The 18,521-nt window shown below is 43.9% G+C and overlaps 1 protein-coding gene across 2 annotated transcripts in view; it reads right to left on the bottom strand.

The window, feature by feature from the left end:
• The window catches only part of LOC142962895 (glutamate receptor 3), a 73,259-nt gene that overhangs the window by 10,689 nt on the left and 44,049 nt on the right, over positions 1 to 18,521 (bottom strand). For both annotated transcript variants that reach the window (XM_076103578.1, XM_076103577.1), the window contains exons 5-12: positions 12,875 to 12,928; positions 11,742 to 11,903; positions 10,718 to 10,885; positions 10,200 to 10,304; positions 8,167 to 8,271; positions 6,113 to 6,319; positions 3,548 to 3,921; positions 3,055 to 3,253 (exon numbers count right to left, since the gene is read on the bottom strand). In XM_076103578.1, coding sequence (XP_075959693.1) covers positions 3,055 to 3,253; positions 3,548 to 3,921; positions 6,113 to 6,319; positions 8,167 to 8,271; positions 10,200 to 10,304; positions 10,718 to 10,885; positions 11,742 to 11,903; positions 12,875 to 12,928 — 1,374 coding nt within the window. The remainder of the gene's footprint in view (positions 1 to 3,054; positions 3,254 to 3,547; positions 3,922 to 6,112; positions 6,320 to 8,166; positions 8,272 to 10,199; positions 10,305 to 10,717; positions 10,886 to 11,741; positions 11,904 to 12,874; positions 12,929 to 18,521) is intronic.

The following is an 18,521-nucleotide window of genomic DNA, read 5'->3' as shown; positions in this document are numbered from 1 at the left end:
ACTGTATTGAAACACAAAGTGACAAGAGCTCTGGGAATTGTGCTGCATGTGATTGCGGGGCAACCTTAGGATGTCTTGAGTAAATCTCCTTGGTGGCTCCTCTTCATGCAACCCTGGACTAATGCAGGTCTGCTCTGCATAAAGAAAACTGGACCATGCAGAAGCTATAGCGTCGGCGCCACAGTAGCTGAGACGTGAAATTGATTTTCATGCTTAGTAAAATGCATTGGTGACTGCACTCAAGCTGTTGTTCCCATCTCCACTACACCTGCACATCAGTAGGATGCATGGTGTTTGCTGTTGAGGCTTTGGGTGATGTATAATCTTTTGAGGGGAACAGAAAACAATGCTGCCGTCTCATTTCTCAGTGCAATTATCATTCTTTCATTTTTACGCTGTTAAATGAGGTGCATGATGGGACAGCAGCGTGGTTGCCTTTGATGGTCTCACCCTGGTCTTTACACGTAATTAAACAGCCACATCAGCCCATTTTATCATCCCAGCCACCATTACGATCCAGCTTCTCCTTCAAACAATTCAAAATGTAACCGAGTCAAACCTTTTGATGGGATAAAACCCTCATCAAGGGGATAGACATGGCCTCGTTGGTACAGCTCATCATTTTCTCATCATCATCCAAAACACAAATATTCATCTGACTGCATGAAAAGATCCATGACAGGAATTAAAATTATGATACGAATCAAAGTGGTGCAGCGGCGCACGACAGCTGCTGCGTTGAGGAAGAGCAGCACAAAGCTTGAAGCTATCCGGCATTGTCTCGAGGTAAAGCAACAGACAGGCTGGAGACAGAGGAGAAGAGGGTGCCCAAACAAGCAGGGCAGTCTGGGGAAGAGGAGCCAAGTGCGGGTAGAGCCGCTCTGCCAAGCGCCTAGAGCCATTCAGGCTTCCACTGGGCACGTCAATGGATTCCCAGACCATCTGTCCTAGTTGGTTGTGAGCAGCCGAATCAGGGGCTTTCTCTGGGCTCTACTCTAACACCTCTCTCTTTGAACATTCCTCTGCAGCTCCCCCTCGTTCCCACCACCAAATGAAGACACACACGGTGGTGTGAATATTGTCACTGTGGGGCAATGAGCCGTATGTCCAAGCTGTCAATGTTTCGGGAGCTAGAAGAAGAGAGGATCTCAAAACCACAGACGACAATGAGACAATGAGATAGTTTGACTGATTTAGAAACATAAAACATCATAATAAGTGTCAGGAGGTTTTATAGCTCTGCAGGCCATAGTCAAGTTACAGCATCTTATTTTTTTGCTTTACGCTTACAAAGAGAGCAGAAAAACACATGTTCAAACATGACTGTGTTTGTTCTACCTGTCAGGCAGTTTTATAACATAAACCAGGTGAAATCATCAAAAATTGAAGCCTGGGGGATGGGGGGGGGGGGGGGGGGGGGGGGTTCAGAGATGATGACATATGTCGTGTTTGAAATATTGGACTTGATTTAAAATTTCCAGCTGGCTGATGCCGTATGGGTCTAATTAAGGCTGAATGTATTTCCTGAGACACAGATCTGAAATAGAACTTTAACTCCTATTAATCAGTGTGTTTTTCTCCTTGTCAGCCTTGTCTCTACAGCTTTAATTAAAAGTCCCTTGGAGTAGCAGTTTACACATGTCATTTCCTATTTGAAAACTTGTGGATGTAACTAGGACACTCATTATACAGAACACAAGAAAACCGCGACTCCTCGACCACCTCTCGGATTGTTCTACCGGCAGACCCGGTGTGGCTCCACTGTCAGGCTGGAAACCTAATCTGTAATTGCCATCCATCATGTCTGTGACACGAAGACATACACTGTATATACGCCTGTGCAGCACCTCTGATGTAGGGAGAATTGATGACAGGCTTTGTGAGGTGTTGTATGGAGAACAGAGTGCTGCTGTCATGCATGTCATGTGCCATGTGTTCCAGAACATACAGCATTATCTTCACACTCTACAGCCTCTTAAAACCAGCTCCTAAGAAACAAACCTCATTTAAAAACCAAACACCGCAGACGCCATCTTGTTCTTCTTTGTCCAAAAAAAAAACAACAACCCCGACATGAATTTGATTTTGCGCTTCGTTGTTCTGAGCAATTCAACCCAGGGGTAATACAAATGAATAGCTCTCTCTGCCAACAGTCTGCAGCTGTGAAACATATGAATCGTTTCTCTCCTGCTGATGAGTAATGAGGGAGCCTAGGATAAAAGACTGTCATATTGCCTTTTCGTCATCATAGGCAGAGTGCTGTTCCATTAATTTACGACTTAGTACTCTGCAAAATGCAAAGGACTGGACCGCTGTTTGCGGCCACGCCACAAGTTCAGACATCTACGGATTTCACAGCAGAAGGTTGATCGCCTTAAAGATATGCAGCGCCGTTTAACTCCCGCACAGTGAGCATGTGGTTGCCTTTCAGAGCCTAATATACTTTTACTTCAGATTTTTACTTAATTTATGACTTAATTGCCAGGCCAGTCCCTCATGCCGACGGACGTATTGCTTATTCCATCTGAACCGTCTTTCAGACTGCTCCTTCTGACCTACAGGGCTCTTCTTCATCAGGTCCAATTTGCCAGCCATGGCCAGCTAGCTAATTATATTTCATGAGCTGACCCTTCTGAGTTTGAGCCTGATGTGGATGCTTTGATTAGCCTCCTGTTTTTATCACCTCTGAGTCTTCAACGTTGTTATCACACTTTCTGCTGACAGCCCCAGTGCCTCAAGGTTGCACACTGCAGATCTGCCGCATGAATTTCACGTTCATGTCATAAGAGTTCAAGAACTGCTTCTCCGTCAACATGCCTCATTTGGAGCAATCTTGTGCGGGTCAAAAGTGCTGCACTAAAGGTACAAAATGGAAACGCTGCGAGGAGGAATCTATAAAGGACATTACACAAAGTCATGTTTATGATGCGCCATGCCTGAGTGCAAAATGTTTATGTCTTCGCATATTTTGGACATTTGACCCGAAAGCAAACGAGCCACTGTCCGATTGATAAGGTGCCGTGTGTGCGAAACAGTTCTCTCGTACTTACTCACCCTAAAAAACTCCTTTGTGGAGCCTGAGTCCAGAGTGCCATATGCTATCTCTGTCTGCTTGGCTAAGTCTTCGGCACTTTCTATAGGAGAGACCATCCTCTCCACTGTCAAGAAGGCAGCCAGGTTGGCTGTGTAGGAGGAGATGATGATGAGGGTGAAGAACCACCACACACCACCGACAATACGGCCCGACAGAGACCTGCGAGAGGGGAAACAGAATGTAATTACACGGGGACATGTGGTGCCCATCAACCGTGCTAAGATGCTAACAATTGTGTTTAATGTACCTAATTGCACCGGTAATCAGAAATTCCTTGTAAATCAACCCGGTGCTGCGTCAGTACTCCAAAACAGCACATTTCCAAGGAGAATAGCATGCGCTGTTTAAAATGTGCTCTACTCAAAGTCTTTCATTGGCTGTGAAACAATCAATTTTTTTGTTTCTACTGCAGTCTGTTGTGCACTCTTTGTGTTTACTGTGGAGTTGACCCACCTGGGGGAGATGTCACAGCCCTGCTGCATGAAGGCGCCCAGTGAGAACCAGAGGGAATTGAAGATGCCAAAGTCATTGGGTGGATCGGGGGGCGTCTGGGGGTCTTTGGTCTCGTCCTGTTCCTCGAGGTTCCACTCATAAGGACTGAACCGACTGACCAGGAACAGGACCACGCTCACCCCAATATAGGCAAACACTATACACATCCAGATCTCATAGGCCAGCGGGTCCAGGAAGGAGAAAACGCCAGGCTTGGACTTTTGGGGCTTCTTTATCATAATGGAGATGCCCAAGCTCATAAAGGGCTTGGAAAAGTCTATCATCTCCTCTCGAACCAGAGTAATGGTGAGAGGGGCAACAGCTATATCTGCTCTCTGGAAACAGGGACATGCACAGCAAGCATTAGTCAAGACCTGCATAAAGAAAAGTGCTATTTTAAATGTATGTGTTATGAATGCCTGGAGCTGGAGGAGAAGAATAAAACAATGTTAGCACATTTTACACACAATTATAAGAAATAAGCCACCGGCTGTGAAAATTGATGGCAGGCTGGAAAAAAAACAGAGTAGCATTTGCACAGTGTTATGACCTGGGATGTTAGCTAATACATTTGACACTCAAACTGTGATGTGTATTAGATATTTGCCTGAATATTTGCCACATTGGGAAATTAGAAGACGAAAAAGTTCACGAGGGCCCTGCTAGACTTTCAGAGAAACAGCTTGGAAAGAATCTGCCGAGGCAGATGGGTGTTTGAGTCATGTTTGACCAAATGTCTCCTTAATCAGGACCCCAGGAGACACTGAGGGTGAAACTTTGGGCAATAAAACAAGCAATTTTAAACTACGTCTTACTTTTCGACTAGCTGTTTCGCTAATGGTATTGCTTAAATTACAACTGCATATTAAACCAGTCGTGACGTCTTCAGAACAAGCGTAATGGGTGCCATCTAAACAGCAGAGTATTCAGTAAAGAGGTTGCTGTCTACACAAAAGAAAGGAAAAAAAAATCAGCAAGCCCTGGCTGTGTAAACTTCATCACATGCCATTCAGTAGGCTGGATTTCCCAAACACGGCTTATTCTGGCATCAGCTTTATTTATGTTTTATTTTTCCAAGCTGTTCCTCTTTATCTCCCTCCTTTGCTCCGTTGCTTCAATCACATTACGTTGTCAAAACACGTCCACGGAGGTGGGGCTGCCTTTCTAGAAATCACTATGGGCTTCTCTTTAAAAGCGGGATAAAAAGAGGAAAATAATTAATCACATTAGACAGTGTTACTGCAGCTAGCGTGCATGTGATTCATTAAATAACTGCTCCTCTTCAAAGCGGGACAATTATTTGCATTGTTCTGTATTGTCTTTCTGTGTCGAAATTGAGAAAACATTGGATTGAAGCAGCGCGAGGCGGAACGTGTTTCTTACAAGGTCAAACTAGGAGCACCACAAATAGACCCAATAAACATGGCTGTTTTCTTTACCCTGTCAACACAGCATTGTGAAGGGGCTATAACCACTTAATCCTCGTGCAGGCGTAAGCAGTACTCAATCAATGTTGAGCGAAACAAAGCAATAAAGAGCCGCCTCGGGCCTAACCTTTAAAAGACAACTAAAATCAAATTAATTTACTGGTCAAAAGGTCAAAATGTACAAAACTATTAGTCCCGGCCCACCTGCTTTAAAATTACAGGCCTGGAAAGACTTGACGGCGACGTGAGTGGGATATTTTTTTTTCACCCTCCATCTGCAGGGACTGGACTTTTCCCATTTGAAAGATAATTTGGTGGCGATAGCACATCAAACCAAGCAATCTCGCAGGCTGATAGTTGGGAAATTGAACAGATGAGGAAGCCTCGCCCTCATGCATTTTGCATTTGGCCCCTGTTCAACTACCGTGGCCTCGGAGAAAGGCGAGAAAAAAGAGGGGCGTCATTTTGGAACACCTGAGGTGTTGCGAGAGCCCGAGCGCTCTGTCAGATGTAAAACACGGCGTGACCCTTCCTTAATGTGAGAGGCTCAACCTTTATGAAGCGCAGCACATATGGATCTTGTTGTTTCAAACCGCAAACCACCATTTAGCTGTTGATTCTGAAGCACATTTTCTCAGCTGCGAATTTACAACGTGGCGTACACATCATACACATCAAACATTGAACATAATTACACAATCACTTCAAAGGCATACAATCTTTCATTCATCAAAGTGATTACAGTGTGTTTGCCATATGGACTCATTGTTTTCATGTACCTACCTCTGTTTGCGACTGTAAGGGAGAGAGAGCTTTCTAGGCTAAGCAAAAAGGATTAATGGCAGTGAACAGCCCTGAGAAATGATTTCATTTTCTCCGTCTCAAGATGATCACCAACTCCCCCAATGCTTGAGGCTGCATGTGACAAATTCACTCACAGCAGAGTGTCCTGAGACAGCCTTAGACTTTAAACTGGGCAAGAGCTGATGAGTTCACAATGGGTTGGTGATAACCTTAAGACAGAAAAATGAGATCTCCTCTCATGTTGAAGTTCCTTGCAAACTGTCATGTAATCGAAATTAAGGCTCCCAGTACTCACCCCATAGACCAGTTCGCCCACCATTCCGTTCCACGTCTGGGTCTCGGGGTCTCGGGCTCCGTACTTCCCATCCATTACTATAGACAGTTTGTACTTAATTCCAACATGTTTGGCAATCTCAGATGCTAAATCGACGCAGTAGCCTTCATATCTGTCATTCCCATCCAGATGCATATAATTTTTCTTGTACATCACATAAGGAGCTTCCTGTTGATTCAAACACACGCTGGTTTATTCACTCCCATGCCCTGGCACACATTCAGTTCAACAGAAATATGCATACATGCACTCATATGTGCCCGTGCGCACACACACACACACACACATACACACACGCACGCCCGCACGCACACACACTCACACACAGAGATTCAAAATATCATAAGCTGCTATAACCACATCCATGCAGTCATGCATATACAGATGATGCCCCGCGAATGCATAACTATACAGCAGCATGATCATGTGGTCACACTGCTTCCATCAAGCCGTGGCAGCCAGCAGACACCAAGCCCAATGCACCCAATGCACCCATTTTGAGCCCAAGGGTGCAACTCTGTGGCATATTAAAGGAGGGTTAAGGGAAGGACGTTTTTTTTTTTTTTTTTTTTTTTCTTTCATTTATTGTAGGAGAAGACAAAAGGCCAGAATGAGTTTTATTAGGGCTGGGAGTCATTGGTAGGCAAGGTGTGGGTCAGCTCAGAGGTGGGTGGGGATGGGAATGGGGATGGGTTTCATAAGTAAATGCCAGTGACAAGAGAGGGATCCGAGTGTGCCCATAGTATCTCAACATATTCAAGCACATTGCACCAATGCGCAGTTAAAGGCCGCTTCATTCCAAAAAAAAAGAAGAAAAAAAAGAGCCGTTATTTGCTTTCCAGAAAAATGCAACAAAAAAAAATACTCCATAAATAAAATAATTACATCAGGAGAGCAGGATCGTGCTAGTTTGCCTCTCCTTTCCAAAACGCTGGTGCAGCTCGTCTTTTCTCTGACTGAGCACATCATCATTACCAAACAATAGGACTGCTCAGGAGAGCAGGCATTGTCATTACAGCCACACACAATTAGAGTGCAAGTAGGAGAGCAATGGTTTGTTTGTTCTGTGCTGAACGTATCCCCTCACCTCGGATCTATTGAGTGTTCCCCTCGAGTTAACACATGTTAACTCCTCACTGTATTTGTCATCTACAGATGTTAAATGTTTCCTTTTGCTACGGAGCGACGTCGGCTTACGCCTTGGAATACAGATGATCTAAGTGTGCATAAATAAAAGAGATCATCGTCGCTTTCCAAACACTCTTTCTTTATCACTTTAAAATGTTTGTTTGCAGCGAATGAGGTACGACCTCAGCGTAACTATAATATAACTACATTTTCAATGGCTATCCAGCTACCCAATGAGCCCGAAACATTTAGTCGAAAATAAATACATCTAAGTTATGTTGTTTGTTTATCACTCTTTGCACTGGGAAAATTCCCAGAAAAACGATCCCTCCAAAATCATTGCCTGGAAGTTATACTTCAACACAGAACACATGTAGGAGCAATACAAAATATAGATTGGAGAGGCGATAACGAGGAAAAAAAAAATCCCACACCTGCTTATCCCTCCTCCAATACTGTTTATTTTGCTTTGCCCAGCTTGGGAAACCATTGCAGTTTCATCCTCTAGTCATTCTGCGGCCAGTCTATCCCAAGTGTCATTGAACATTTACTTGATGAGGACAGACAGGTCTACTTACGTATGCGTTTGTATGCTTTTTGTAATTGATGGAGTCAACCATTATCATTTATACCATTATTGTGATGTCACTGCTACGACAGGCCACTGAAGTATGGAAAATCAAAATGCTTTGACACCCACACGGATACAGTTGAAACACTCCCCCGTGTCGGACCGACTGTTTCAACATGTAGTGAGTGGATGGAAAGCAACACAAAAAAGATGTGGTTCTACCCGCCCAGGACAGAATGTATCACTCATTGGAATCAACACCATGACCTTGAGTGGCAGAATACGTGAAACATTTAAAACTGCATGGAAAGTGTACCATAATAGTAGTGACCACAATCGTTCGGTTTTCCACTGAGGAGTCGTTGGAGACCTGCGGGTCCATAATATTTACAAATCGCATGTACTCGTTCCAGTACCCAATCTGCAAAGAGAAAGCCATGGTTAGTGATGCATTCCAGCACGCTGAGGACATGTAATATACTGTATGTAGCAGGGACACGTCTAAGCATTGCTGGGAACTGTCACGGTGCCGGGCTCATTAAAACAACGCTGCGTTTCACAGAGGCCTGCTGCCATAAAGTTTGACCACAAAAAAGCAGAGAATGAACAGAATGCTAAAAAAAAAAATTGGATTTCTACATTCAACATGCAGTTAGTGTCATGATCAAAGATATTATGATAATATACTATTGGTATTTATGATCTACATCCGTTCGAATAGCCAAATTTGCAGGAGCTGAGCTGCATGAGCATACGGCAGACAACTTCAATCCCCACCCAACCTTCAGCTTCCCAGGTTTTATGGTAAATAATTGATATTCAGGCCTGTGAACTGCATACACGTTTAATAATTTAGCATAATATTCCAGTGGCTCCACAGTTTCTTCTGCACAGTCTGCCGTTGCAGCTTTCTCTGTACTCTGCTGTACAGATGCTTAAGTCAAACCAATGTCAACTGTTTGTTTGCCCATCTGAAATAATGGCTGCTCTGGCTCACGATGAAACGTGTTGCATATGTTGCTGCCAATATTCTAACTGTTGCTGGCTGGGATTTTCCTCGTCACATCTGGTCCGCATTTTCTTTTTCTTTTTTTTTTCTTCTGTGCCTTAGATCTTTAAATGTTCAGGCCAGACAGGTGTACAACAGTGCAGAGTTTTTAAACACCAAGTGGAGGCGCTAGAAAGCAGCAAACTTCTCAAAACGTCAGCTCCATAACTGTGGTTACAGTTCTGGATGTAGTTAGTGCACTTGCAAGACTGGAGAAAGCTGTAAATGTTTATTCCCTCGCGCTCTCTTGTCAGACAGCAGAGTCCTGATCCCACCCTGAGCAGAGCACCATGGACAGATATCAGCCCATACATCACTCATGACAGTCACAGTTAAGAAGCTTCATCCTCTAACTGTCAGTGGGGTGGCTGGGGCTGCAGGTCCTGACAAACTGCTGCCCCACTTGCCTCATCTTCCCTCACTCCCTCACTCCCTCCCCCTGACCTCCTTTCTCCCACACTCCTTCCACCCTCTCCGTTTGGCTGTGCGGAGAGACGGCTGTAAGGGCTGTGTGATGCTAACTGAAAGTGTGGGCTTTGGGAGGCCTCGGAAGCAGGCGGCATTATCAGACTGAGCCCACACTTATCCAGCTAACGAGAAACTCACAGCCGTCGCTTGGAACTTGTGAAATAAAACCAGAGGTCATCATACGGTACCGGTTATAATGTGAACGAACCGCTGGGAATTACCATACTGAAGAGGAGCCAGAGGAATTATTGGTTCCCTATTATAGTAATCGGTTATCTGAATGGTAATTATTGTCACGAGAGAGACCAAAAATCATATATCTGCGCTATTACACAGCACCGAAATAGTCTTCTATCATTCTTTTGCGGAGGGCAGTTTGGGCTATCAGATCGCAGGCTGTGTGTGATTTGTGTGGCGTGTGATGCTTGGGATAGCTCATCAGTGCTGCTACATAACAGAGGTAGAGAAAGGCAATTAGCATAACTCTGCACTGTCCTGTCAGGCCTGCTGGTCCCACATGACTGGGAAAGCCCTCAGCACTTTAATGAACGGAGGTAGAGGCTTGTTTGAGTATTTCTTTGTGTCAGTTCTCTCAAAATAGTTTAGGGCAACTTTTTGGACACATTTTGCCGACATTCACTGACTTTAGTTCTTCAGCACAGGTGATCAATAAACCATTTAGAATTGGCCAAATTCCTCACTTTTGACAAGTAATGAGGGCAACCTTGATGTGTGCCAGCTGTTAGCCGTGTGTTCGCTAAAGGCTTTTAGATCAGGTCTGGATCTGACTTGTTGATGGATGAGAGCTGACGGAGGTCACCGCTCCGACTCACCTTCCGCGGCCCACCTGTTTTCATCTCATAAACATCGATGGTGTAGTTGGTCCTGCGGCCGTAGTTGTCAAACTGGATTTTCCCAGTCATACCATGCACTTGGACCTGCCACGAGGGACAGACAGACAGACAGACGGACGGACAGACAGACACAGGGGAATGTGTAATAGCCATCACTTTGCATATCTAGCTGGCATTAAGGTGCTCGTGTCCATGGAGCTGCTAGAGTGCGAGCAGTCTGTTAATCAAATGATGAACTGGATACGCTTTAATAAAATATGTAGTTTTATGGTAATGAGCGCATGGATTTGAGTGAGCTCTGTGCAGAGATATCTGGGGGCAGAGGGAGGAGAACAGCTCTGCGCTCTCTTCTCTTCTCTCTGTCACTTTCCATCTTAATCACAGTCTCACTCCCCATCTCTGCTTCACTTCTTCTAGCCTCTTCTTAAGTTATCAGCTTGCCTCTCTCTCTCTCCCCCCCCCCCCCCCCCGTCTCTGTTTCTCTTCCAAGCCCCTACCGTTTTGAGAGCCCTCTCGATGTCGATGCCTTGGCTCCAAGGTACAGCGGGATTGGCCAGGCAGTCTCCAGCGCTGCCCCGGCGAGAGACGTCCACGCGTTGGCGCCGCAGGTACCTGAAGGCCTCTGCTATCACCAGGACGGCATCGTGGGTCAGAGCTGAAGTGTACTGTACAAAATCAAAGAGAACGCAGCGCATACTGTGAGACAGGAACACATGGTGAGAGGAAGAAGACAAGAAAGGATTCGCGTTTTTGTAGTAAAGCCTTTATATATATATATATATATATATATATATATACACATATATACACTCAGGATATGTTTTCTAAGAGTAAAACAGAATAGTTTCAAACCACTTTGGTTCGAACTTTTGGTTTGATATTTTCAAATGACTCTGCTTGCAGTAAAATGAATCCCGGTGAAAAGCGGGGCAGTCCATGAGTTGCTGTTGGCCGATGCATGTCAGTGACCCCCCCCGGTCAGGTCAGTGTGTGTGGGGTGGGTGGGTGCAAGCTCTGATGCCTTGCTCATGACACAAATAGCTTGATTAGACAGATGTGATTAGATAAGCCAAGACTTGTCAGACGGTCAGGACCTCTTTCAAAACTTTTAGTGCAGAGTCGGGAAGTAAACAGAGCATTAATACGTGATTTTATCTCCCACGCACTTCTCCTCCAACTTCGCCTGACCTTTTCCCCACTGACGGTTTGAGCCACTTGTTTGTTGACCACTGCAGCATGACAAAATCTAATTAGATGCCATTCAAAATCCATTCCTTCCTTGATCATTGTTTAATTAGATGTAAATTGAGGCTGCGATATAACCTTGCCTTGCACCGCCTATCAATGTATTGATTGCTGGGAGGGATGCAAAGCAGAGAGGAGGAGGCCAGGGGTGGGAGGGAGACAGAATGACAAAGGCAAACAGAGGATGAGAGGAGGAGGAGAACCGATAGAGAGCACTTCAGAAGGGATGATCGTTGCGTTCTGCATGCGCAATGAAAGGCCTTGTAAGCGAAGTACCTTCAGAGGAGTGTTTCGGGCTTCTGGGAATTCTCTTTCATCCAGCCGCTCCCAGCGCTGCATAAACTGCTGCACAATCGGGTTCTCAGGGTTGACTATCTGAAAACCTGAAATGTTGGCTCCACCGGCGAAGACTTTGTCCAAGCTCACATTAGTAAATCCCTGAGATGAGACAAAAGGGAAAACAGGGGAGGAGATGACCTGTGTCACATGTTTTTCTGGGGAGAAGCACCACAAAATATTTGCAGACATTCTGGCAGCGTGCCAGGTGCGTTTTATCATCAGCTTGCTGTAGTTGCTGAGAGAGCAACGTGTTGCCTTTACACTGACATCTTTACAAGCTGTGGTGCAGGCTAACCTGCATTTATTTACAGAAACCTGCCGGTAGAGTTTGTGTCAGCTCAGGTAGAAGTCAAAATATTTTTACTTCAACCAGGTGGCCTACTTTTATTCAGATCAAAAAACGAAACAAAAAAACATTTTACAATTCATTTCAAAAACCTCCGCTGCTCAAGCAGCCTGTAAACGTCCTTCTTCGCCCCAGAGCTGTGACATGAGTTATTTCTTTTTATGGTCAAATTGCTGTTTTTTTGTAAGAGCAGCATTGTGTCATGGTGTGAAAGGACACGTGTTCAACTGCTGCATAATCACGTCTTCTAAAGTCGGGGAAGTAGCAGCAGGGGATCAGCAAGTGAGAGCAGGGCCGGCCTCCACTTTAGAACTCTCATGCTAATATCAAGGCTAAATGAACATTTAGAGTGGGAGGAAAACATGGCTGCCCTCCAAAGATGGTTAAAAAAGGTTAAATGCTGTTTATTTATTGCTCAGGACATTCAACTATACTTAAATATGAATATATTCATTTAGGTCAATATGCAATGTGGTCAGACTGCCAGATTGTGATTGATTAGACACGAGGAACAAACAGAACACACCCTATATTTATATATATATATACACAGTAGGGAGAAAAAAAAAGAGTCTGTGTTTTTCCCTGATTTCATACAAAAGCTTATAATCCACTTATTGCACATGCACATTTGTGCTCATGGCTGAGACTAAGTCCCATCACATGCAGCAAAAAAAAAGCTGGTTCCACACCCTCCCAGGGGAGCGGCTCGGCTATTACTCACGAGATTGGCCAGAATGTAGTGGTAACCACGGCTGTTCTTCCCCAGGGTCACAACCTATGGGAGAGAAAACAGTAAACAGTAAACCACCCATGAGACGAGAGCTAAGAGCCACGGCTCGTATAAGCGGCCACAACAGTCTCCGTAAATGCAGCAGCGCCCTGCGAGCGCGCTGGATCCCGCTGAAGTTGAAACAAAGCAGAGTCGATAGCGGAACAACAAGAGGGAGAGGGTGCGGCGAGAGGAAGTGATAATTAAGTAAAGAGCTGATAATGAGAGAGAAAAACAATGTGGAACACCCTTAAATGTTCTGCTCACTTTGAAGTCATTCAAGGTGCAGAGATAAGAGGCCTCGGCAACTGTTGGACAGAAGGTAAGAAATCGAAGAAAAAAAAAAAAAAACATTTCAAAGCAATTTACAGTGAGACGGTAAGAAGTGGATCTCGCTCTGCTTTGAAAATATCACACCTTTGGAGCATAACAGCATGTTTCAACCCACGCAGCCTGTCTGAAAATAGTAAGTGGTGTTCTAAGCCATTCCATCGCCGTAGAACCAACCATATGCTGCCTTTTATTCTAGATTTGCTCCTTCCTTTTGTTTTTCCGGGCCTACAGATAAATCAAATAGTGAGACTCTAAATTGTCCTGTCTGTTTTTTTCTCATTACATGCCGGACAGGGTTTTGAACCGGGCCTCATAAGGTCTGTTATTTATGAGTTTTTGCAGTCTGCTGTAGATGGACTTCTGAGTTGCTGCCATGCAGAAACCTGACAACCGTGTCTCCTTTTTCATCTGCGTTCTACAAACACAGCGACTCAAGTTTACAGCACAATCAGCATGTTTGCACATGTTCTGGCTCTGTCACGAAAACAAACTGTCAGTTTATCATCTGTTTGTGTGGTGTGTGCGTGTTAGGCCGGGGACGTTGGGTATTTGTTACTGTGGATCGTTTACGACATTCTCGCTGAGTAATGAAATACAAACGTGTATCTTCACATCCAATGGTGGAAAAAAGAATTTAATAAAAATCTATGAAGGACGTTTTTAGTTTCACCCGTTTCAACTACAATTACAGCTATTAGTTTAGGCTGAACTTAAACTGACCTAGGTGCACAAGTACTGGATACAATAGCCCAAAACAATCATCCTTGCTTGGACTGATCACCCTGCCGAATAAAATAAACCACTTCTCTCCCTCTTGAGTGGAAATCTGAAGGTTGCTCACAAAAAAAAAAAAAAGAAGGGAAATTGGTTGTGTTTTTCACAAAGAACGGCGCACGAGGGAGCAGAAACACACAAAGCTTTTCACTCACGCTATCAAGCTGCTTGGGTGGGTCAGTATTCTATGACAGCCTCACCATCATTAGGGCTTTAATAAACCTCCAGCACTGCAGGATGTCAGACAGAGGAGAACAAATCAAGAAAGAGAAATAGAAACAAAGGGGAAATGAGCTGATTGTAATGCAGAAAAAGCAGGAGTTGGCTTTTTAGAATCCATCAATCTGAGTCTAATGAGAAAATGACAGACAGCTCCACGAAAAAGATAATCTCTGCAACACTTCCACTGCAGCGTCATCGGAGCTAGATGGATCCCAGTAATTGTTCACAAGTCTTACTTCAAGACTTTTAGCCCTGCTGAATTTTCTTGGACAAATCCCCGCAGCTCCACACCCCTTCACCGTGTGCTGCTAACCTTGACTCGGGCCGTAAGCCTCCTCACACCTGTCCTGGAGCGAGGCAGAGAAAGGCCTCACCCCCCCCCCCCCCCCCCCCCCGCCTCCACCTGCTGCCCCGCAGCTCATCCGGCCTGGCAACAGCTACAAGCCGCAACCTTGGGATGAAGCACAGCGAGACTCTGATGACACAGAGATACACAGAACCTCCGGCCAGATCACACCAACCTCTCCCCTCAGCCTCTTTAATTAGGCAGACGGCAAGACCGGACTCCAGTCGAGACGGACAGATCTCACTCTTACTTGTTGTGATGCACCGCTGATTGCCCTGTCCCGAAATCCCTTCGCTACTACAGACGGTGATTTAATGGTGCTGATAAGATGCGATTCTCTTGAAAGTCCAATATTATTTGAGCAATAACACACTATGATCTGAAACAATATTTACTCAGATAAGACATAAGAAAATTAGCTTACTTAGGTAAACAAAGGCGCAGCAGTCCATGCTGTTAAGTTACAGGCATTTGAAGGCATAGTTTTGGGGAATACACGCTTTCCTTTCAAGAGTGAGATGAGAACACTGATGCTAATCTCACGTCTACGGAGTTGGAGTCCAGACCTGATAAGCTCAGCCTAATATAAAGGCTGGAAACACAGGGGAACAGCTGGTTCTGTTCATAGTTAAAAATACAACTACCAACAGCTAAAGCTCACTAATTAACATCTGGTGTCATTTAAGCAAAAGTACAATGTAGTGGGACGAACAGATATGATTGATAAGACATGAGCAACAAAAATAATAGTCATGCCCGGACTTGATTAGCTAAGTTTAGCATTAAGACTTCAGGGGAAACAGCAAACAGCAAAATTAGGGAAAAAACCCATCTCCCAACACCGTTTGTGAAGGCATTAAACAAATGAGGTACAATGCGTTAATGAATGAGCTTTATAGGTGTTGGAAGACATTGTTTTTATGACACTTTTAGCTAGCTGTTGCCCCCTGCCTTTATGCTAAGCTACGCTAATCACATGAGGGAGATATTCCCCTTCCCATCTCACTTCTGAAGAGAGGATGAATTAAAGTAATTCCCAAAACGTTAAACACTAACTTTGCTACTATGGCTTCAGCCTAAAACAGATATCCACCATCAGCACAGACTCGGGTGACCTTGCATTATCTTTCAAAAACTGCTGCACACCTTGGATTTTCCCCTATTTTTTGTCTCCCATTCGCCTTGAATCGATTTCTATTGCTGTTAATCGCCTTGAGAGCACATACATACAAACACAAGCCTACTAACCAATTATCCTGTTTCCCAGTGACACTGACAAGAAGAAATGTGTTTAGTGTGCTTCAATAATGCCATTCCTCTTTTTCATACAGTGTACCCTCTTTCACATCGATCCGCTAACTGGCTCCACCACCTTTTGTTCTGCTGCTGAAAGAGAGCCAGCATTTCGCAGACTGGAGTTTTCTTTAAAGCCTGATGGGGACAGACAACCAGGATGACCTTGACTTCACCCTCATCCAGACTCGGCCTGCCTCGGCACCGCCAGAGAGAGATAGAGCCCTAAATGTAAAACTACAGCTACACAGTCTCAATAAAAAAACGCCAGACCGTTGTTCCTCCAAGTATGACCTTTCCACTGCAGAGTTTGCCACAACACAGCAAGAAGCAGACTGAAAATGATAGGTTACCCTGAGTTTGTAGATATCATACCATTCACTGAGGCATAGGAGAGAAAAGGAGCAAATAATGAGGAAAGTACTTTTAGCCTCTTCCAGAGCTATGACAACTTAAAGACCAGACTCCCTGCCGAAGTGGAACGGAATATTTCGATTAACTAATTAATCTGAGTAAAATATCGATAAAAATCTACGACCTTCAGAATATTTGGAAGCCTGAGGTGATGTGTTAAAAACCTTCTATACCTCCAACGTTTACAATCTACAATGATATGAAACAGAAGAAAACAGTCCTCACATTGGAGAAGCTGAGCAAAGCGTTTTCCTTTGATTAAGTTGAGCATCCCATAAGTCAAATGGTCGTTTCAGCATTAATTGGCAGGTTATAATTATAAAGATAATCAGTGTTTAAGCCACGATTGTCTGGAAGGGATCAGCGGTCCAGTTTTGTAGGGGGTCACTGCTCATCCATGGGGGACAATAAACATAGTCTGACAACATTTAACAATTGTTATTTATAAGCACTGACCACATGGCATTTACTTAGGAAATTATATAAATCATATGAATCAAAAATAGGGTGATCATATATGAATCTTTTGTTCCACCACAACAAATATTTTATCAGTATTTTGCTTGAAGTCAACTTCAAAGAATTTATTTGTGACTAGAAAGCCAGACCTCTATTGTGGCACACATTTAGTAAATTACCTTTTCATTATTTTAATAATTACATTCAAAAGTGGAATTATTAGTGTTACTACTGCTATGTAATTGTCTACTTATGGTAATAATAACAAACTGCTGGTGAAGTCACGTCTGACGAATAAATCTGAAGATAGCATATATCATCTAACGCATTTACACACCGGCGCATTGATCACTGAACGACACGAAAATGCTAAATAGTCGTCTGCAAGTATTATATGTCTAGGGCTTTTATTGTGAAAAATAAGATCAGAAAATGTGGATCTTTGTTAAGGTTGAAAGGAGTTGGAAAGGTTGTCATCTTGGTTTGGACTACAGAGCCTCCGTGTTTTTGTTTAATGAATATATCTTTTGGGCACAATTCAACCCGTTCGATTGGTTGAGACCCTTATTTGAGGTGCGCAAGCTCCCAAAAATCTAAATTGATTAAATTGAAAAAAAAGATTTCTCCGGAAAAAAGTAGCTTTTTCACCGTGTAATATTCACGTAGTGTGTGAAAGTATTCACGGCAAAAACAACTGATCGAAAAAAAAATACATTATCGTGTCACTTAATCGCATGGCTGGTTTCTCTCTTACGAACCAACTTTGGTGAAGTGTAACTCACTGAATACATCTTGACGCAGCTTAATTAAAAAAAATGTAAAAATCCTGCTCACAGCATTGATCCCGTCCTTGATTTTCTGGGGAATAACTGGATGCAGGGTCGAGGTTGTAGTGACAGAACATTTTCTGTTTCTGGCTCAAACCTTTAAATATCACTGTAGATTATATTTGCATTACTAATCAGAGTGTTAATAACAAGCAGCATATCATTTGCAGCTGCAAAGTTATCAAAGAGGTCCACTTCACATGTAATTCACGACGGGCAGAAGGGTGAATTAGAGCTATATGCTTTGACACAAAAGGACCTTCGTCTACTTCAGTCTCCAGTTCTGCTTCAAGGCTCTTGGTAGAAGTGCTCTTGGTGGAGCGCTCTCTAATTAATAGCCAGTGGCAGCTGAGGCTGAGATGCTTTTCTTGGCAGTGGCGTTACACGGGGCTGAAGAGGGCAGGGGCATAAAGTGTTGGCCTTTGACCAAATGTAGAACATTTCGGAAACACCTGACTCATATTCAGATGATCATGTATATCATTGCTCTGAGATACCTAACAATGTGAGATGTGATAGCTTGGGAGGATGGAATCGCTGACACTGCAGCTGGTACGCCTTTGTGTTTGTGTGGCAAAGCTTGGCTCCGAAACAGCAAGATGTCCTCTTTCACTGAAAACGATCGGGGTAATTTAGCTTGATTGATAATGGAAGAAAAAGGTTCTCTGGTTTACAGACTGTACTATTATAAGACTGTGTTCTTAGCACAGTTATAGCTACACACGCAAATCGTCAGAGTCAAAGCACACCGGTCTCAGCTTCCAATTCAGTTGTGGAGTCAGCAGGTCACATTCTGTTTAATGATAACACTATAATCCCATTTAATTCTATAATCGCAGTCCGTAAATGGCCCTCAACAGCCAAGGTTGGTGCTAGGGATTTAAAAACACTACGTATCCCCGGCTTTACGTCGAGCAGGGGGGAGTTTGGC

The sequence above is a fragment of the Anarhichas minor genome, unplaced genomic scaffold (genome assembly GCF_050575085.1).
Source record: "Anarhichas minor isolate MPS153535 unplaced genomic scaffold, ASM5057508v1 ptg000028l, whole genome shotgun sequence".
NCBI lineage: Eukaryota > Metazoa > Chordata > Actinopteri > Perciformes > Anarhichadidae > Anarhichas > Anarhichas minor.
The sequence above is the reverse complement of the archived record's forward strand: the minus strand, read 5'-3'. Positions and strand labels throughout refer to the sequence as shown.